This window comes from Miscanthus floridulus, chromosome 7 (assembly GCF_019320115.1).
Source record: "Miscanthus floridulus cultivar M001 chromosome 7, ASM1932011v1, whole genome shotgun sequence".
NCBI lineage: Eukaryota > Viridiplantae > Streptophyta > Magnoliopsida > Poales > Poaceae > Miscanthus > Miscanthus floridulus.
The window spans coordinates 14,741,297-14,762,849 of record NC_089586.1 but is presented as its reverse complement, the minus strand read 5'-3'; the positions used below and the strand labels follow the sequence as shown (position 1 = coordinate 14,762,849).

The 21,553-nt window shown below is 46.5% G+C and overlaps 1 protein-coding gene across 6 annotated transcripts; it reads right to left on the bottom strand.

Moving 5' to 3' along the window:
- Positions 1–216: 216 nt before the first annotated feature.
- On the bottom strand, positions 217–9,115 carry LOC136466576 (calcium-dependent protein kinase 4). 6 transcript variants are annotated; one of them, XM_066465020.1, is made up of 12 exons: positions 8,699–9,115; positions 4,615–4,745; positions 4,079–4,120; positions 3,797–3,908; positions 3,616–3,694; positions 3,354–3,523; positions 2,287–2,413; positions 1,811–1,926; positions 1,625–1,732; positions 1,477–1,539; positions 1,213–1,386; positions 217–765 (listed from the first exon to the last, which is right to left on the bottom strand). In XM_066465020.1, the coding sequence occupies exons 1-12, from the start codon at positions 8,981–8,983 to the stop codon at positions 601–603; spliced, it is 1,572 nt and encodes a 523-aa protein (XP_066321117.1). In that variant the 5' UTR covers positions 8,984–9,115; the 3' UTR covers positions 217–600. The 6 variants fall into 6 exon arrangements, with proteins under 6 accessions (XP_066321117.1, XP_066321118.1, XP_066321120.1 ...); XM_066465021.1 differs by having other exon boundaries at positions 217–759; positions 8,699–9,111; XM_066465023.1 differs by lacking the exon at positions 8,699–9,115 and adding an exon at positions 6,296–6,404.
- Positions 9,116–21,553: the final 12,438 nt, after the last annotated feature.

Sequence of the window (21,553 nt, the reverse complement as noted above, 5' to 3'; positions counted from 1 at the left end):
ACCCCAGTGGGAGCGAATCTTACATTTCAAAATTATCCATCTGAATTGAACTCATGAAAATCAAGTCAATGATTTTGTTCTAACCTGCCAAAAAAAAAAGAATTTGGCAACAATTTGGAACACAAGGAATCTTGAAAAGCTTCCGTGTTCCAAATGAGGCCTAAAAAGATGTGTTGTAAGTTTGTCACAAACCAACAGTTACTGTACAGATCATACTAATTTATAAATAGGATTTCATTTAACAGTTTGAAATCACACCATTTCAGATTATGTTGCAAGTTTGTCACAAACCAGCATATCCTCACTGCTTCAGCCAACTTTATTGCGACCAACAGTATAATAAAATCATACGTATTTAGTAATACTGTACAGTGTACAGGAAAGAAGAAGGCGAGTCTTATTTACCATTTTGACCTCCACCTCTCATACTTTTCTGTAAAAAAACACTAAATATTTACTTGAAACTTACTCATTGCTGCACACATAACCTGGATGCTAAAATCAGAAACATCACATGGCACGCTAAAGAAACCTAAAAAGAACACATGACTGGTATCTTCCTAAATTTGCTCCTCCCTAATGTAATGGCTGAGCCGCAATTCACAGAGCTTGAGGATTTGGAACCCCCCTTGGGCTGGGAACGTTGCTCATGCTTGCAGTTCGTAGGAGCTTGCGGAATTCGGACAGGCTTATCTTCCCATCTTTATCGATGTCGGCCTCCTCCAGCAGCGGCTCAATAGATCCCTTTAAGCCAGTGTGCTGCATCTTGAAAGAAAATCTCAATGAGAATACTGCCGATTCGGGTTTCTACGGTGCAATTCTCAATATTTGTATAGGTGGTTTTCTCGGTAGAAACCCTAACATGTTTTTATCTTTGTCAAATCTAAATGCTGAAATTGTCACAGAAGTAAGATGGTATAGGAATGATATGTGTCCATCCCTGGTGCGTGCAGATCGATTGATAAATTATTACAGCGCTTCCATTGATAAATTACTTTTTTCTTGATTAAAATATTACAGCGCTCCATTGTTAAATTACTTCATTCACTGAAAATAGAAAATTAGCAAGTGGAACTAAACCAAACGTGCAATAAGCAACTACAGCATCTCATGATAGTCAGGCCAGCTAGTTATTCATAGGAGCAGTGATGATAAGGACTGTTGCATTCATTGATGAAGCAACATGAAAACAAAATAGGAATAGAAAATTACCATTCTAAGTTCCTCCGGTGTGATATATCCATCACCATCCAGATCAAATTTACTGAAAGCAGCTTGGCAGCGTATACCCCATCTTTCAGAGTCAAGCTCCGCCATCTGGTGTATATGGAGAGTTGCTGCAACGAACTCTTTGAAGTCCACAAGCCCATCGGTGTTGCTGTCAATCTACCACAAAATAAGATCACAGTTTTAGTTATATCCTCAAAACAAGGCCAGCTATTTGCTTGGAAACAAAGGGATCCAGCCCAAACTTACTGCTTGAATAATCTCGAGCACACGGGGACCCTTCAATCTCCAGGGAAGATCCTTTGCAAGGGCCTATTGAAACATGCACAGGTCATCAGCACCTCAAAGTAATTCAGGATCTAAGGCATTTTCATCAACAAATACTAACAAAACCTACATGGCGCATTTCCTCGATACTAATTGATCCACTTTTATCAATATCAATTGCATCAAACTGATCCTTCAAATCTGCTAGCTCTTCCTCATTAAGTGTACTCGCCAAAGCCTGACCATGCCACAAAGAAATATTGTAAGGAAAAATAAATGTAGTGTTAAAATTATTTTTTGTAATCACTATAATTACCCGAAGTGCGAATTGCTTAAAACGGCTGTACTTGACAAACTGACGCATGTTTGATAACACAGATATGTCAACAGGGATATCGGATGCTTCTCCTCCTTCTCTTACCCACGGATGTGCTGAACATATCAAGAACAATCAGGATCAGTAAAGATGGTAGTCATTCACAATACAAACATAGGGGTGGTGGGCAGCAAACCTCCAATGACTTAATAGTTCATCATAAGAACATATGAGAACTAGCAAACCTCAGTGGTATATGCTTATTTCATGTGACTTCTCAAATCAGATTTAATGTTCTAAAATGGTGCAGGATAGAAAATCATCGGTCTTTTCATATTCACATTGTTATAACTGATTGAAACTTGAAAGGCATACTGCAAGATGTATATGTGTTCTCAGTTCTCGCATAGAAAAGGAGGTGAATCTGAGCATCATGCCTTGGCTAGTAAATTAATAATAAGTATACCAAAACTTACAGAGAGCTTGAGCAGCTGTTAGCCTTGCCCTTGGGTTCTTCACTAGTAACCTTTTAACAAAATCTTTAGCACCTGCACTGATGCTTGACCAAGGCCTCTTACGAAAATCAGGCTTGTTCCTTAGAACCTATTTATGAGAAGTGAAAAGATGTAGAATATCACATATACCATCGCATCATGCCCTTGCTGATTAAAATGCATAAAGATATTTAAATAGCAAGAAAAAGGTGAAGGTAATAATGAAAATGGAAACCATATTGCTTAGCAGCTTTTACAGGTAGAGTATTAGAGGTTAAGACAGTAAAAAAAGAGACCGCAACATATTTTGGCTGAGACAATGATCTCAAAGGCAAATATCCTGTAAAGTTGAATCAGATGTACAAAACTAAGACAGATAGCCATATCTGAAGCTCATTCAAGCATTCAAATTAGCTATGCCAATGGCAATGCCTTGGTTTCTTGAGGCCATAGGTACCACAAGTCATCTTCAGACTTCAAGTTAACTAGAAGTGCAAGGCAGTTTTACTACTTATTATAATCATCTTAAGGTGCATCTTAATGAAGTTTGTGTAACACTGAACATTACAAATCTGAAAGATGGTGGGTGTTATTAAACTGAACACCAGAATAAAGTGGGTTTCTGGTAGCTAGTACAGAAACCACTGAAGGATAACCTGGCCAAATAGGTTTACAGTGTTCAAAATAGTAAAATAGGTTTACAGTGTTCAAAATAGTAAAATTATAATCTGGGGAAGGGTGTTAGTGGCAAGCCTTACCCTCGCCTGTGCAATGCGAGGAGACTGCGACTCGAACCCGGGACCTTCCGGTCACAGGCAGTAAGACTCTACCGCTTGCACCAGGCCCGCCCTTCATATTGCTGAGTGCTGACACTGACAAATAGTTTGACACTGAAATAGTTAACAAGGTAACACTGCTATATGATGTAGAAACGAATTGTAGAAAACCGTATCAGAACACTGAAAACGCTGGTCCCTGGTACGACACTCACAGTCTAACCAAGCATATTTTACATGTAAGCACATGTTATGCAAAAGCCATCCACTTACCTCCTTGAATATACCGTCTTCAGTTTTATCCCAAAAAGGCCGCCTCCCACAGAGCAAAATGTAGGTTATAACTCCTATGCTCCAAACATCTGACTCAGGACCAGACCGTCGTTTTAGTACTTCTGGTGCGACATAGTAAGCACTTCCAACAATGTCATGGAACTTCTTCCCTAAAGCATGCATTAGACAACAAAATAGTCAGCTAAACTGCAGACTTGCCCTATCAGGTTCCAGACAGATTCATATGGCCCCAAGTAGCTACCTGGCTTAATGAAATCTGACAAACCAAAATCTGTTGCCTTTAGTGGTGAGTCCTCCTTATTTGATTTGAAAAGGAAGTTCTGGGAAGGAAAATAGGTACAGTCTTACATGACCTGAGGAAGTAGTGAAATATCACCAAATGCTTACTGTGTGCAAAGAGATTGAAAGTATTTGATTTCTACCTCAGGCTTCATATCTCGGTGAACTAACCCACGCAGATGACACTCAGCAGCTACTTTGAGCATTTGGCGGACTACCACTGCAGCATCTTTCTCACTATAACGGCTATTCTTTCTGTCCAAACGAACACAACATTAAGTAAAGGACCTTGAAGGAGCAACTAGAAATCAAATAAAGCACACAAACAAAATAAAACAATCTGATTTTACAGCACAAAAATCTAGAAATTCAATGACAAAGACTGAGGTACAGGAAACAAAGAGATGGAGATCTTGTCTACTTACTTCGCCAAAATCCGGTCCAATAGTTCACCACCCTCACATAGCCTGCAAAAACAGAAGGTAAGACTTAAGATTTGGTACTGGCATATATGAACATCTATCTGAAATCACATGATCATGTATGACATTCTTAGCTACATTTTGGAACCAGGAAGATCCTAGGTCCTGACTAATGGTGAGTGGTGACTGTGGAAGATGATGTTATATTATCTAAGAAGTGCATCAAGTTGACAAACATAGAACAATGCAAGGAAAGTGTTAAACATGATAGAGTTCTGAATTAGTGTTATAGTTCCCTGAATTCAAATTCAAAATGCAGATTTGAAAGAACAGTCCCATATATCCATATGTTATGAAAAATGAATCAAGAATGCATCTGGTATAGCTATAGAATGATTTATATTTAGGAATGACATTTTAGTGTCTAGGATTCTGGAAACAAGATAAATACTATTGGCGTTAAAAGTTAAAACTTTAGAAGAAAAAAAGTCATAGCAAAATTGATATGCTCTATTAGCAGTAGGTATGGGCCTACTTACTCCATCACAATATACACGTATGAATCATCCTCAAATGCGTTGTAGAAGTGAACAATATTCTGATGTCCTTTAAGTGCTTTAAGAATCTTCACTTCTCTTTTCACATCCTCCACAGCAACAGGACGGGTCATCTGTTATATAAAATTATAATCTTAATTGCCATAAATCACATGTTCTAACTTCTAAAGATGATGTGGAGTAGAAAATATGTGAAGGCAACAAGGCATAACAGTACATGGCAATCATCTAATGCTTCAGCTGCCTACTTGGACAAATAAAGCTAGAATGACAAAACACCTGGGCGGGGTTATGATTTGTCGAATCACACATGTTTATACTCTGTTTTGATTGCTTACCTTACCATCTCATTGTATTCTGATGTAAATTAATCCAAACAGATTATAATCACTAATTATGCAAATTCATTGATGGCACATTGGTTACTTTCGGCATATTCCACAAATACTAATGACCATTTGGTGACGATATTATTGACAGCCGTGTGCAACTTGAGGTCATGATCTCCAGGAGGCATACTAGATTAACCTATCAATGCAAGCCTTGAGGTATATAAGGCTATGTTATAAATAATGATCAAAAGAGGGATCCTACTTATCTGTCTCAAAAGTTGAAAACTTAATAGTCAACAATATCACCAGAGTCTATATTCCTATCAGCACTGATGCTCAGACTCCTTCCCTTACCAATAGCAGGGCCTAATTTCCAGACTCGCATTTAGTGCCTTTTTGACAAGGACGTCACCTATTCAGCTTTCTAGTAACACATTAGTCACAGACACATGAACGATATTTCCAATGACGCTAACACTAATTTTCCAAAAGATACTATCAAAGGTTCCACAAAATTTGACATTTTATTCCAGAGGTTCAAATTTCCAAAAGACTAATAAAGTAACTTTGACAGTTCAACAGAAAGTCCAAAACATTTGATGAAATCAAAACCATGTTGATTAGTATATATGTGTTTCAAGGTCAAATTAATAATACCTAGGAAAATGCTGTCCACCTATAGTATGGAAGACATGGAAGTGTTGTCCACTGCGAGTGGGCAATGGTTAGCTTTCCTGACTTTTTCTTCGACAGGAACCTTCCAAGTCGCAACCATGCAAGGAGACAATCTTAATGATCCTAAATAAATAAATAACCTATTTGGACGCGTCTGTAAACATTGAAATTGAAATTGTCTCCTCGCACTCCCCCCCTTGGAAAAAAAAAACAAAGGTTCAAGAAATGAAGCAAAGACAAGTAGACAACAGAAGCAATTACACAAAAACCACAGCTCCATATGAATTGTGTGCTGCATAAATCAATCTTAGTTCCAAATAAGAAACATTAAGGAGTATCGCAGTAAACCCAGCACCGTCTTATCAAAATTAGTAGGACAACTGAACAAAGCGTTTCCATGAATATCCAGAGGAAAAACACCTTTCCCGTTCTACAAATGAGTGATTTTGCCATTTCCATGAATGAGGTAGCGTACTGAGCTGGAGAGCAACACCTCGTTCCGAAAATAACAAAGCTGTAGTGCCAAACTAAGAGGCCATCCGAGATGCCCGAATGTCAAAACCACCTCAAATCCCGCAGCTCTGAACCACCAGCAACCAACGGCAAAAGCTTGGAAGAAATGAAGCGGTAAAACAGCTGGAAATGAGAGCAATTACCTACTCGTTGAGCTAGACGCCTGCCAAAGCTACCGAAAACATCCGGCACCAATCGCATCCCAACTTTGCACGGATGAGCACTTCACAAATTTATGCCCTTTGTTGCGAGGCCCCAAACCCTCAGTCGCGTTGTGTGGTGCAGCTGAGGATGGGATGGGGTTTTTCCAAATCCAGGGTGCAAGAAATAATCAGATCGTGGAGACATCACAGTCTTCAATTGCAGCACTCGTCACTGTCAAAGTCGGCAAAGTATCGGCACAGTTACTTCAGGCGGAGCTGGCTAGGATTATCCCGGTCCGTTGGGATTGGGAGGTACAACAGCTGGGGGCTAACTCTTATGTTGTCCCCTTCCCCAGCAAAGAAGAACTGGATCGCATGATAGCAATAGACACCATCAACACAAAGAACAAGGAAGGCACTATATCTTTTGCTGAGTTTGTGGATGATGTGCAGCCTATTAAGGTGTTGGAGCAGGTATGGCTAAATGTCACCGGTGTCCCTAGGCGCCTGCGTTCGTTCCTATCGCTGTGGGCAGTGGGGACTATTGTTGGAGCTACGCAGAAGGTGGACATGGTTCATCTCAGGGCAACAGGTCAAGCCCGCATTCTAGTGGCTGTTTTTGACCCCAAGAAGATACCAGGTATGGCGGACGTTTGTGTTGGCACTAGTATCTACCGCCTATTTTTCAAGGCGGAGGAAGATTTACAAGCCGACACCGGTGCTGATCCGTCTGATGAGGACTTGTTGAGTGATAAAGATCTGGAGGAGGGAGACCGTGAAATGGAAGATGCGGAAGATCCTAACCCGCAGAACCCTCAGGATAATAGGAAGTCTTCCCAACAAGCACCGCAGCATACTCAAAATGTCCCACCTATGCAACAGGCAAATCTAGTAGATGAAGCTTTGGACTTGGCCTGTGAGCAACTCTTGGATGAGATCAGTCTTAAAGTTGCTTTGGAGTCTGACCTGGGGACTACCAGGAAGAGTTACTCTCCACCAACACAAGAAGAATTAGCGTTTTTTAACTCTAATAATACTCTTTTTTCTTCTGCTGTTGTGCCACTACCTTCGACAAAGATTGCTAGTACATTTGTCGACGCTTCGGGTGAGGGAGGAGAGGGCTTTACTCCGCCATTGCCCTCCCCCTCGCCACCGCTGGAGCTGGTGTCTCTTGCTGCCCCTATTGATATAGGGTGCGGCCTCGTTGGGGGCTCATCGGAGGCGGCCCTCTCTTCTACTTCTACAGCGGTGGAGACCGGTATCATGACGTCGGTCCCTGCAGCGGTGGAGGAACCAGAGTACGCCCCCGCTGCACAGGGACGTGGCCCGGCACCCCCACCACTGGAGGTCACCGCCCTGATGGCTGCACAGGGAGGTGGCTCGGCCACATCGACGGAGGAGACGCTCCGGCTTGACTCGTCGTCACCCAATGTTGAGGTGGCTCAGGTGATGGAGTCCACCGCTGCGGAGGTTCAGGAGGGGGGCCCTACTTCGCCACTCGCCCCCCTGTCCACGCCGACCGGGGGAGAGACAGTGGTGGTGCCGGCCTCTGCTACCTGGGGAGAGGTAGCGGGGACTACCGCCACTGCTACTCTCTCCACCCAGCCTGGAGAGGCTGTGGAGACGCCACTGCCTGCTGCACCCTCTCCCCCTGCTACGACCTTGGGAGAGGCAGCGGTGGCACCAGCCGGTGCATCTCAGGCCGTCTTGGAGGCAGCATTGTTGGAAGGAGCGGGTGCTACCTCACCATCTCTTGAGGGAGCCTCCAATCCCACACCTGTGGTGGTTCCCATCAAAGAACTACGACGGAGCACCAGAAACGCAACTTTAGCGGATGTTCATACACTCCATAAGGCGGAACGTTTGACGGCGAAAAAGAACCTCGAATTCTCAGGTCATTTTCAGGGGAGCGTACTGGTTACGCTTCTGGGCCCAGCTGCAGCGTGAAGAGCAAGCTAAGGACGCGCTCTCGACAATAAGCAAGAAATTAGAAGTTATTGCTCTAGAGATATCCAATAACGGATGGAAACAATTTTATTGTTTAAGTTAGCGTCTTGGTCATGTTATAAGACCTTGGCTTTCTTTTTGGTTTTATCATTTTCTGTAATTTTGGGCTGTGTACATCTACGGATGTAGAGGCCGGATGTTTATCCATTATCTAAAAAAATCGCATCCCAACTGAAAGAACCTAAACCTCAGAAAGCAACAAAAGAAAAATCCCTAATTTCCTCGGATAAATTGCACGAAATCCCTCTCGAAATGCACCCAGCGCAAGGAGGCACAGAGCACAGTGGTTCGATGGACCAAAGGCACGCTCGGAATCGCCACCTCTAGACTGCTACTCCTAGGAGAGACAGAGACAGCGCGGCGACTTGGGGGCGGCAGCGGCAGGCGGCAGCTCACCTTGGCCTTGTCGATGCGCTTGACGGCGACGCGGTCCCCGGAGCCGCGGTCGGTGGCGGCGAAGGTGTAGCCGAACTGGCCGTGGCCGAGCAGGCGACCGACCTCGTAGCGCGCCTCGAAGTCCCTCTCGTAGCCGAACTCCACCCGCACGGGGGCCGCCGCCGCGCCTTCCGGCGAGGTTCCGGCGGCGCGACGCCTCCTCTTGCCGTCGTCCTCCTTGGACGGGCGGCGCTCGTCGGCGGCGCCGGCGGGGGCAGCGGAGGCGGAGGAGAAGCAGGCGCCCATGGGTGGCCGGGGATGGGGGGAGCTGAGCACATGGATGTGCGCGTGTGGGGGCGCGGGGGGAGGAGGTATATAGGCGGCAGGTTGGGAAGCCGTGTTGGTTGGTTGGCGCGGTGGAGCGGGGCGCGGAGGGGAGGAAGGTGGAGAGGAAGGTGAGGGGGAGGAGACGAGACGAGACGAAGGGAGGGGAAGAGAAGCCACACACACGCAGACGACGACAGAGTCACGAGACGATGCCGCTGGTCAAGCGGTCAAACTGCCAATTGTCAAACACCTCTCGGCTCTCACCAGTCACTCCTTCACACACCTCTCTAATCTTATTTATTTACATTTGCTATATGTGTATCTTTTTATATACACTTAATTAAATTTTATATGGATTGACATAGTATTATTCTAGAATTATAACATTTTTGGGATAGAGGGGCGTCTATAATTTCTCTTCTAGCTTGTGTCTATGATAATGATATTTAGGCTAGTTTGGAGATAAAGTATTTTGAGATCTTAGAAGGTACCATAATTTTAGGGAAAAATGTAGTTGATTTCTGAAAGACACAGTAAAACCTTCTAATTTCGAAAACCATGGCACAGTAATGCAAAAACCCGTTTGTCATTTGGGAGTTTTGATAGAAACATTGCTCTAGAACTCTTCTTTGCTAATTTTATAAGTGGTGGTTTTGTGCGTCGTTGAGTTATACAGCTATAGTTTCTTAATAGCGAGATTTCTCACCACTGCGATAACCAAACATGGCCTTAAGAACCAAGCTATTGCATTCGTTGGCGTAAGTTTGTTACGGGCTAATTTTCGAATAGAAAAAAGGATTGCTATTGGCTTTAACATCACATGTAACCATGTAACATAACAAACTATATGACTGGTTGTTCAAAAGGATTATACATTGCATATCTCCTCTCAAAATATCCCATCAACTCCAAAAAATATATCTATGATAAAAGTATATAAAAAATGGTCGGGTCGAAGTCCGAATAATTACTCATTTTGGTGATCTATTTAGCCTATGACTTTCTTTGGTGGGACCAATCCTGATGGCTCCTTAGGCTGTCTCCAACGATCGATACCCAAAACACAAGACCCATTTCACGTTTGGGTAGCGCTACAGTTAAAGGGTTCAATACTCATTTTTAGCCTTCTCCAACAATAAGATCCAAAAGAGAACCCTTTCTGTAAATGGGTCTCCAGGAGAGATACTCAAATTTAGGTTATACCTCTCTTGGCATCTAAAATAGGTCTTCTATATAGGTACTCTGTTAGAGGCTATAGATATTATATTGAAGACCCATTTTAAGCTTGGGTCTCCTTGCATTAGCGCCTCCCGAGTGCAACAAGTAGACGTGCTGCCCCGATTTCTCCGTGTCACCAAAAGTAGTGTTTCTCGCAGTGGTCTGTGCATGGTGACCTGCAGAGGCACCGGTATCCTTATCTAACTGCTGCCCTTGACAGCAGCCTCCTAGTTTCCCTAACAAGAAGCCTCACATACACGAATACTACTCCATAATCTGTCCGCATGACAGCGCTCTCTTGGTCAACTCTAGCTCCACTGCCACCTCCTTTTAGTTAGCTACACACAAGATGCGCGTGATGACTGCCGACTTAGCTAACCAAATTAATAGCCTGATTTTATTTCGTCATGTTATTGCTATCGATCTTATAATTAGTCATCAGTCACTGATCGACTCACTGTAGCTTGTTGTGACTCCCGGCCGGTCCCGGGCCTCCTTCCTTGCACCTGGATTATATTCCTCCTTGGAAGCAGTCTTGGTCAAGACCACGTCCCTGTGATAACATTTGTACCTTTTTTTCAAACTTTCCACACATGCAGAATTTCGTTGTCCTATCATGGGTACCCTCAGGCCTCAGCTTCATGAATTGTCACCAAGGCTTTGAATTACAATATTGCCCGTCTTATTTATACCTCCAACTCTAATACTTTCTCCATTCACAGAAAAGTAGTATGTGTAATGTGTTAAGATTGTATAAAGCCTACTATTTTGAACTTTGACTATTATTCCCTCGCGGACCGGCTTTCCAACAAAGGCTCGGCCCAAGCAGACAACACGCAACTCATGGGCCAGCCCAAGTATCTAAACAACAGGCCAGAAGGGCGATCAAATCACCGACCAGAAGGGCTGCCCGAGGAGGAGCGGCGTCCGTTTTCCGACTCCGGCCCACCTTTCCGACCGGAGCGCTCACTTCGGTCTCCAGCCCGCCTCCGGACGACCTCTCCGACCGGAAGGCCTGGCCAAAGCACTACTTCCGACTCCGACCCCACGTCTCCGACTGGGGTACGCCAAAACCCTACCCACTGCTCTTCTCCGACTGGCGCAATCAGAGCCGACTGGGACCAACCGACCGGGGACGCCCGCTCGGTAACGACCAGGAAACGGACGGAGAAAGTAAGGCAGAGCGCACAAGTCAAGCCTCAATATTGGGGACCATACTCTGTACACCTGCAGAAAAACAGTACTCTGCAACCTCCCTAGCACAACAGAGCCAAAACAGTGTTGTAGGCGTCGACATTTTTCCCTACAGTATTGTGGGCGCCATTAACTCCCATACAGTAAGCCCCCCATGCCTCTAGGCATCGACAGTGTTGTGGGCGCCGACTTTTACCGTACCGGACGAACATGGTAAAACCCCTTTGCATGCCTCCAGGTATCAACAGTGTGGTAGGCGTCGACGTCTGCCATACCCGAAGAAGACAACACCACCTCCCACGTGCATCTGACATTCAACAGTATTATGGGTGCCTACCATCATCCTGTACCCGCCGGCGTGGGCAACACGGCTCAGTAGCGTACGTACTATCTCCCTCTCACTTGTAAGGCCATCTCCTTCATCTATAAAAGAGGATGCGCTATCTCTCAATAGATTCAAGTCATTCCAGATTCATTAGATCGATCAAGTTCACTAGCACACAACAGCAGAACCACCAGGTTCAAACCACGAGCACATGCTCGAACACTTAGCTCATAGCGGAGCTCTTGTCACTCTCGGCCCTTCCGACCGGAGTCCGACCGGACCTCTTGTACCCCCATCTTTCTCCCTCTCGTTTGTAACCCCACTGCAAACTTCGAGCACCTGGGCTCAGGAATAAAGTCACCGACCGACTCAAACTGGACATAGGGCACGTTGCCTAAACCAGTATAAACCCTGTGTCATTGAGTGCTAGGCCACCTCCGATCACAACGTACGACAAAATTATAAATATTTACTTGTTGGTCACTTTCTGCACCGACAAGTTGTCTTTTCTTTTTCTCCTTGCAAAAACTTTTTGTTTAAGCTCAAATTCTACACTAACATAGATGATCGCATGATCTATCCATTTTTACTGGACTCTTTATGCACTTTTTAGAAGTTTTTTTTTTTTGTTCATGAGAGGGAGCACTGGATATTCATATTCTCTACTCATGTCACTTCCAAACATTCAACTTTGATACCTAAGGAATATTTTATCATCAGAGTTTTTGGAATGACTAGAGTTAATTAAGACAAGCCCCAATTAAAACATCACACATGTTTATCACTGGAATCTTGAGAGAGTAACAGGATGCCACCTTAGCCATATTTCTTCTTCTTTTTACAATTCAAGAAAACAGCGAATTGTTTATTTATTTGGAAACCCAACATAGTGTCTCAAAAAGGGGGTCTCGTCCTACTCCAGAGCAGTGGGGCACTGGGAAGTAGGCACGTAGCTGCTATGGGTTCGCCCATGATGCCCAAAAGTGAGCTCTCTCTCTTAAGAGACCGTGAAAAGTATATATTTTTTTTCATGACCGGGTCAGGTCAACAAACAATCAATTATGTATAAGTACGCCTTGCTTGCTTTCTTCTTGATGGTCCCCTTTCCATGCTTCCCACTGGCGTCCTCCCTGGAAATAAGTATCCTCACAGCATTATCCTATACACACACATTCTTCCAGCCTAATAGCCTCGTGGTTAGTACTAATGCACCATCTCAGTGGTTATATTAGTAGTAGTTCAATGGTGTGTTCTAGCACAACCATTAGGCTAAATATAATAGCCATAATTAATTATTCTATGTTGCCATCATAGAGTTTCAACCCTTTTTCGGCGGCTAAGCCAGAATTCAACTTACTGCCAGAATTTTATGGATTGACATTGACAAAACTATATTAACCTGTCATATGACAAAAGTCGATAGATATAGCGCTTGTTTCATTATTTTCTAAAACATTCCTTTTTATTTATGTAGGACGTATTTTAGAATAAAAATCTTCAAAAATAAACCTTTGTTTGAACATTAATTTCTACTAGAATATATTGTCAACTGTTAAGTAATATCATATTAAAAGAAGTTTGAAAATACAAATCTACTAGTGAAACTTTAAGATATACATTAATTTTATCAATTGTTTGCCAAAATTTACAAAGTTTGATCTTTTAAACCACAGAAATTAAAATTATGTTGAGTATCCCAAAATAACAAATAAACATGTCTGAAAATCATGTCTGACGTATTTTTGACTGAAGGTGTATGTAGGGTTCCTGTCTTCCGTCCTAAGCTATACTACATCTGTGGCCCACACTCCTATACTTACAGGCAGCCCCACCTTTACCAAGTCTTTCTTTTTCTTATCAGAACAGGGACCCACCTGTACACATTATGTTGGTGATAGATTTCCCATTAATTCATTTTTGCTTTGATATATTATGACGGCACCATTATTGTAGTAGTATTATTGATGCCGACCAATGACAAATTAAAAATTAGGTATATATTGACAATGTTCTTTTTTTTCTCTCCAGATATACATCCATGAAGTTAGAAATGATGACATCTGAGTTGCCAAATGCATCACACCAGTAGCATTACCTTATGACCGGCTCATAAATCAGGCACGCTACATGCTAGGTGCTGCGTTTTAACTACTTTCTAAAAAAGAAAGTTAAGGTGCTTAGATTAACTCCAAAACACTCTTTATATCCTTCCTAATTTATAGAGATAGAGCGTCGGTGTGAAAAGTGACCAACAAGTAAATATTTGTCGTTTTACCGTACGTTGTGATCGGATGTGGCCTGACACTCAATAACACAGGGTTTATACTGGTTCAGGCAACGTGTCATACGTCCAGTTTGAGTCGGTCGGTGACTTTATTCCTGAGCTCATGTGCTCGAAGTTTGCTGTGGGGTTACAAACGAGTAGGAATAAGATGGGGGTGCTAGATGTCTGGTCGGACTCTGGACCGAAGGGCCGAGAGTGACGGGAGCTCCCACGTGCGCTAAGTATCGGAACGTATGCTCTGTGTAGCCTTAGAGTTCTAGAGTCGTGAAGCTGTTCGAGTGCTCAGAATGTCTAAAGCTAGCAGAGAGGGAGTCAGAATGATTCGTTCGTCCGTCGTTGTCCTTCTAGGAGGGAGCGCATCCCCTTTTATAGATTAATGGGGTGGCCTTACAAGAGAAAGAGGGAGAGTGTGTGTGCTACCTAGTCTTGTTGTCCACGTCGTCGGGTACAAGATGGTTTGTCAGCGCCCACAATACTGTTGATGGCTAGATGCATGTGGTAGGCTCCATCGTGTTCTTCTGGTATGACAAATGTCAGCGCCTACCATACTGTAGGACAAATATCGGCGCCCACAACACTGTTCGTGTTCTGACATGTCTGAAATGTTGTAAAGCACCCTTTCTGGTATGGCCTGGTGGTACTGTCCTGCAGGTGTGCAGGGTACGGTCCTCGGTATTACGGTTGACTTGAGCGCCTTACCTTTATCTGCTCCGCCTGATTTCTTGGGTCCTCACCGAGCGTGCGTCTCCGGTCGGTCGTTCCCAGTTGGCTTCATCCGCACCGGTCGGAGAAGAGCCGTAAGCAGAGGTTCAGTGTATTCCCGGTTGGAGAAGCGGGTCAGAGTCGGAAGAGAGCGTCTTCCCCTCCTTGGCTAGGCCTTCGCGTTGGAGAAGCGGGTCAGAGTCGGAAGTGAGCGTCGCCAGTCCCTAGCCAGGCCTTCCGGCCGGAGAAGCGGGTCGGTGTCAGAAGCGAGCGTCGCCCATCCCTGGCCAGGCCTTTCGGTCGGAGAAGTGGGTCAGAGTCGGAAGCGAGCGTCGCCCCCTCCTTGGCCAGGCCTTCTGGTCGGAGACTGGATCGCTCTTTCGGCCTATCGTTAGGTATCTGGGCTGGCCTAGGAGTTGCGTGTTGTTTGTAATATCGTCTGCTGGGCTGAGCTTTTGCTAGGAAGTGAGCCCATTAGGGACCCCGGGTTTATAAACCCGACAGGAGCCCCCGAGCCCCCGGGCGATTCAAGTAGAATCGTCTAGGGATTTTTTGTTTTGCCAGTGGATGCACGCGAGCGCACCCAGTGGGTGTAGCCCTCGAGCCCCCGGGCGATTCAGGTAGAATCATCTGGGGGATTTTTTGACTTGCCAGCGGGTGCGCGTGAGCGCACCCGGTGGGTGTAGCCCCCAAGCCTGCGTCCAACTGGTGAGTCGGTTGGAGGCTGAGTTTCTTCTTTCGTGGGGCCATAGACTCCTGTGTTTCTACCGTTCGGGGTGTTCGTCCGTGTTTGTCCTGACCGCGACCTACGCGGTCGGTTGATTTCCTAAGTCGGCGTCAGGCGACCTGAGCCCCTAAGCCCCGTTGGGTTTGGTAGGGGTTGGTCTAGTTCCATGCGTTACCCCGTCCGTGGTCTCCGCAATCGGAGGGGCTGAGCTAACGTCGCTTGCCTCGATGGCTCGAGTGACGCGCTCGGTGAGCTCACTAACGGGCGCGTTCGAGCGAAATCTGGGTCCGTCGTTCGTAATAGGGTCGACATAGCCCTCATGTGGTATTCCACTGCTCCTTAACCCGCCTCCCGGCAGATGCCCGGGTCATTCCGGAGACCGACTCAAGTGGCCCGCTGGCCTTCCCTCGATGGGTATTCTGTGAGCATAGCTCGAGGTTAGGATCGAATGAGAAGGTTGAGATGCCCCTGTCTGCTTCTAAGCATACTAGGCGAGGGCCACTAGGGCTCATCTGTATTTTCTCCCCTGGCTTTGTTTGACGCAAGGCAGCCTCGAGCCCTTCACGGGCTAGCCTTCAAACCCCTATCGGTCGTTGCTCATGTTGAATGAGCCAACTACCGCTTCATGACGCAACACGATGCGTTGTGATGCATTAATTACATATGAGATGCTTTGGATGTATGGGATGAATGAATGAATGAATGTGTGAATGCGTGTATGAGAAAGGATGAATGAATGTTTGTATGAATGAATGTGTGAATGCGTATATGAGAAAGGATGAATGAATGATCATGCATCAGAAAATAAAGTAAGAAGGTTTGGTAAAGTTACCTTGATGACTCGAGTAACGGGTTTGAGGAGCTCTTATCGGATATGTTCGAATGGGATCCGTGTCCGTCATTCGTGACAGAGTCGGCATAGCCCATATGGGGCATCCCACTGCCCCTTACCTGTCTCTTGGCAGTCGCCTGAGCTGGGCAGTCGCCTGAGCTATCCGATCAACTCTGGTAGCCCGTTGGTCTCTCCTCGATGGAGATCCTATTGGTGGGCCCTTCCAAACCCTACCTAGGAAGGCGAAGGGCTGTTTTACGTGCGGTTGCGCCTTGTTTCCTGCGCCCGGGTTACGGTAGTGGTGGCCATGCCTAGGCCACGTCCCGTTTTACCAGGCATCATTTCATCAGGCAGGGCACGTCCCATCAGTCAGGACACGTCCCACTGCATGCCTATCCGCATTAAAATAGGGGAAGGAAGAGGGTTTTTCGTCCTAATCCTTCGTCTTTCTCCAACTGCTGGTTCTCCTCCTTAAATAGGGGAAGAGAGAGGGTTTTCGTCCCATTCCTTCGCCTTTTTCCATCTACTGCCTCTCCTCCTTCTTCCTTCTCGCCAAATGCATTTGTGTGCCATGGTGGTTCCTAGGAGAGAGAGGGTAAAGTGAGGGAGAGGAGAACTCACAGATCCATTTGTGAATCTAGAGCGTGATGTCGAACTGGAGGCCATCCAACGTAGATGAGGCGGTGCTGGCCGCCTTTGCACGAGAAGGGGCTGCTTCCACCGAAGGAGGTGGCACACTGGAGGGCTCCTATGCCGGGGGAAGCCGTTCTGCGACCTCAGGCCGATAAGATTATCTCCTTCCTCGCCTTCCATGAGTGTGGGCTAGGATATCCCACGCACTGGTTCCTACGCAGGCTCCTCAATGAGTGGGGCCTAGAGCTACAGCACCTCAATCCGATTGGGGTGTTGCATGTCACTGGTTTCATCACTGTTTGTGAGGCCTTCCTTAGGATGGAGCCGCACGTGGATTTATTCCGGCGGATCTTCATTGGGCGAGCCCTATCAGAGGGGAAGCCGAGGCCGAGGCCGTTGGGCTCCTACCCCGTGTACTCCCCCTATGACTCTAATCAGGGGTGACATAGGGAGTGGTTCTATATTAAGAACCCAGCAGAGGCGCCGTTCCCATCGTTCACCGGAAGAAGGCTAGAGAGACAGGAGAGCTGGTCATAGGGGCCCTCCAGTCGACAGAACAAGCTAGAGGCCATCGAGATGGAGCTCCAGAAGCTGGTGCAGCACGACCTTGATGGGCTATGGGTGTTCCACACCTTCTTCCACTGTCGAGTCATCCCACTGGTGGAGAGGAGGCGACCTATGTGGATGTCACCGGAGGAGTTGGCGAAGGACGAAGTCTGGAGTCGACTCGACCGGGTGCTGCAACTGAGGGCCCAAGAGTCCCTCGAAGGAAAGCCCAGACCTCTCCATGCCGAGAAGCTGTCCAATCTAGTACGCTCCCCTCCTCTTATTCTGTGACCTTTTTTCTCTTGCTCTCCTTTGTTCTGACTTCGAGTCATCTGTTTCATAGGGACTTGCCGGTTACAAATCCTGGCCGCATCTTTCGAGGGGGCCGGAGGGCATGGCCTGGCAAGCTGCCCTGAAGGAGGCAACAGACGCCAAGAAGAAGAAGAGAGCTGAGAAGGCTTGGAGGAGGCACAAGAAGGAGAAGGAGATTGTTGGCGTGTGCGGGCCGATGAAAACCAGAGCGACATGGAGGCAGAGCTTGAGTCGGAGGAGCCAATGGAGATGGGTGATGACACGAGCACCTCTGGGGACGACGGAGACCGGGGCATCATCCCAACCATGGTGGAGCGTTGTCCACTGGTGGTGGGTGGGAAACGGAGAGGCGCGGCGATGTTCCCACATCAAGAAAGCATGCCACGAGCTCAGACACCGCCATCGAGCGAGAGGTGAAGCGGGCGCGGTCGTCGCGCCCTTTGGAGGCATCGCTGGCTTCGCCCCCCTAGCTCCAAGCATGACAGGGCACATCGGCTGGTTGGAGGAGCGTGCTCGTACCTAGAAGGTCCTAATATGGCTAGAGGGGGGGTGAATAGTCTATTTAAAAATCTACAAGTCAACTAGAGCAATTTGATTAGTATAACAAATAGCAAAATGCAAACTTGCTCTAGCTCTATAAGGGTTGCAAGCCACCTATCCAACAATTCTAGTTGCAATGATTACTAGGCACACAACTTGCAATGTTACTACTCACTAAGAGCTCTCAATCTTGTTACTCTAAAGAGCTCCACTAGAAGAACTTAAAATAATAAAGCAAGCTCTCAATTCTAATTACACTAAAGAGCTTGCCACAACTAGTTTGCAAGAATATAAATGAGTGAGTAGGGTGATTATACCGTTGTGTAGAGGAGTGAATCAATCACAAGATGAATACTAAATCAATCACTGGGAGAATACCAAAGGGCAAGAGACAACCATTTTTTCTCCCGAGGTTCACGTGCTTGCCGGCACGCTAGTCCCCGTTGTGTCGACCAACACTTGGTGGTTCGACGGCTAAGAGGTGTTGCAGGAACCTCGTCCACATAATTGGACACCGCAAGAACCTACCCACAAGTGAGGTAACTCAATGACACGAGCAATCCACTAGAGTTACCTTTCGGCTCTCCACTGGGGAAGGCACAAGACCCCTCACAATCACCACGATCGGAGCCTGAGACAATCACCAACCTCCGCTCAATGATCCTCGCTGCTCCAAGCCATCTAGGTGGCGGCAACCACCAAGAGTAACAAGTGACTCCCGCAGTGAAACACGAATGCCAAGTGCCACTAGATGCAATCACTCAAGCAATGCACTTGGATTTTCTCCCAATCTCACAATGATGATGAAACAATGATGGAGATGAGTGGGAGGGCTTTGGCTAAGCTCACAAGGTTGCTATGTTAATGCAAATGTCCAAGAGAGTGAGCTTGAGCCGGCCATGGGGCTTAAATAGAAGCCCCCACGAAATAGAGCCATTGTACCCCTTCACTGGGCACAACATGGGGTGATCGGACGCTCCAATTAGTTCGACCGGATGCAGGACCCCAGCGTCTGGTCACCCGATGCTTGCCACGTGTCATCGGCTTCAAACGCCGATCGCCCGATCTCAACGGTCAAGTGATGACCGGATGTGTCATTTAGAAAGTGACCGGACGCAGGACCCCAGCGTCCGGTCACTCAACGTTTCCTCTATGCGCCTCACATCAGCGTGCGTCAGCACTAACCGAACTCAGACCATGAGCGTCCGGTTAGTTTACATGCCAGCGTCTGGTCACAAGACCGAGACCGTGTGCTTACTGCTGTCACTGACTAGACTCTAAATCTAGTGTTCGGTCACTGCACCACTAGCGTCCGGTCACTCTGTGAACCCCTATCTTTTTTGTATAGGGCGCCGGTGGCACCGTCGGACTATCCGCACTCTACGGGCGGACACTCCACTGGTGAAGTTTCTAACCCTTGCTCAAATGTTCCAACCACCAAGTGTATCACCTTGTGCACATGTGTTAGCATACTTTCACAAAATACTTTCAAGGGTGTTAGCACTCCACTAGATCCTAAATGCATATGCAATGAGTTAGAGCATCTAGTGACACTTTGATAACCGCATTTCAATATGAGTTTCACCCCTCTTAATAGTACGGCTATCTAACCTAAATGTGATCACACTCGCTAAGTGTCTTGATCACTGAAACAAAATGGCTCCTACTGTTTATACCTTTGTCTTGAGCCTTTTGTTTTTCTCTTTCTTCTTTTCAAGTTCAAGCATTTGATCATCACCATGCCATCACCATTGTCATGATCTTCGCCATTGCTTCATCACTTGGAGTAGTGCTACCTATCTCATAATTACTTTGATAAACTAGGTTAGCACTTAGGGTTTCATCAATTAACCAAAACCAAACTAGAGCTTTCAGTACCCCCGCATCTTCAGGGTCGGTGCGTGCGCGCGACCCACAACGGGGAGATGCCCCATCGGTTGCTCCGGTGGGTGCGCCATGAACCGGCGATCGTGGCGACTTGTGGGCCAATCAGGAACCGACCAGGTCGGCTCCTCCCTCAGTCGATGCGAGGGGGCGCATGCCATGACCCATGAGTGGTCCTCGTCCGGTGGGCTCATCGCCAGCGGGTCGGGGCTTCAGGGCCCTACCGCTTTCATCTAGGTATGCATTTGTGTTCTTTTTTATCTCACAGTTGAGTTTTTTTAGCACGACTGTCTTGTACCTTTTTGATAGCGGCCGGGGACTGATGGGACTGAGCATCACCTCGCCTCCCATGCAGGAGGAGTGGAGATTGGGTCGGGGGTAAGTGTTGTCCCACCTCCGACCGAGCGAACGTCGTCCCATTGAAAGGCGAGCAGCCCTTACCCTCGTCAACCGAGCCGTCAGCCGATGCCGTTGGGCGGCCATAATAGTTTTTAGAGTAGAAACCATTAGTAAATGTAAAGGATAAGTTCATGGGGGAGCCCCCGTGTGAATAATTTTTTGTATTCATAAATACATCAGTTTTGTTTTGTGATGGAATCACTTATAAGGGGAAGCATGTCCCATCCGTTCTTTGTTTTTATCCTAGCATAGCTTTGTTTTTTATCCTTTCTTTTTCGCACTTGCCCGTTTGACCCATAGGCTGCAACCTTAAGAACCTGAGCATGGCCCGTGAGGCTCAGCTGCTCGTAACCGTAGATCGTGGTGGGGTGTGATTGGTCAGGAATTTAAAACAAAGTTCCGTAGGGTAATTAAAGGAACGACCTACCCTTTTGTTTAGGTGAAAGTATATACTATATGATAGTAAAAAAGAGAGGTGGAACCGCACCCTCGTGGAGCCCCTAAGCGACCCAGGCCAAGAGTGTTCGGGCTGGGGTGCTTGTAGGAGCAGACGTTTGAATGAAAGAAAGTGGTAAGATCGAATTTTAGGGGAAGAAATGACATAACTGTTCGATGTTCTATGTGTTGGTGAGAACATTGCCGTTGTCATCCTTCAGTCAGTAGGTGCCCAGTCGGATCACCTCGGTCACCATATAGGGTCCTTCTCATGGTGGAGAGAGTTTATGTTTCTTCTTTGTTGATTGGGTTCTTCGGAGCACGAGATCACCGACCTCGAGAATCCCCCCTCTGATTTTTCTTTCATGGTACCTACGGAGAGTTTGCTGGTAGCGAGCAGAGTGAGTGATGGTCATCTCACAAGCCTCCTCGAGCAGGTCGACTGTGTCCTACTGAGCCTCCAAAGCTTGGTCTTAGTCGAAGGCCTTCACTCTTGGGGCGCCGTGGTCGAGGTTAGA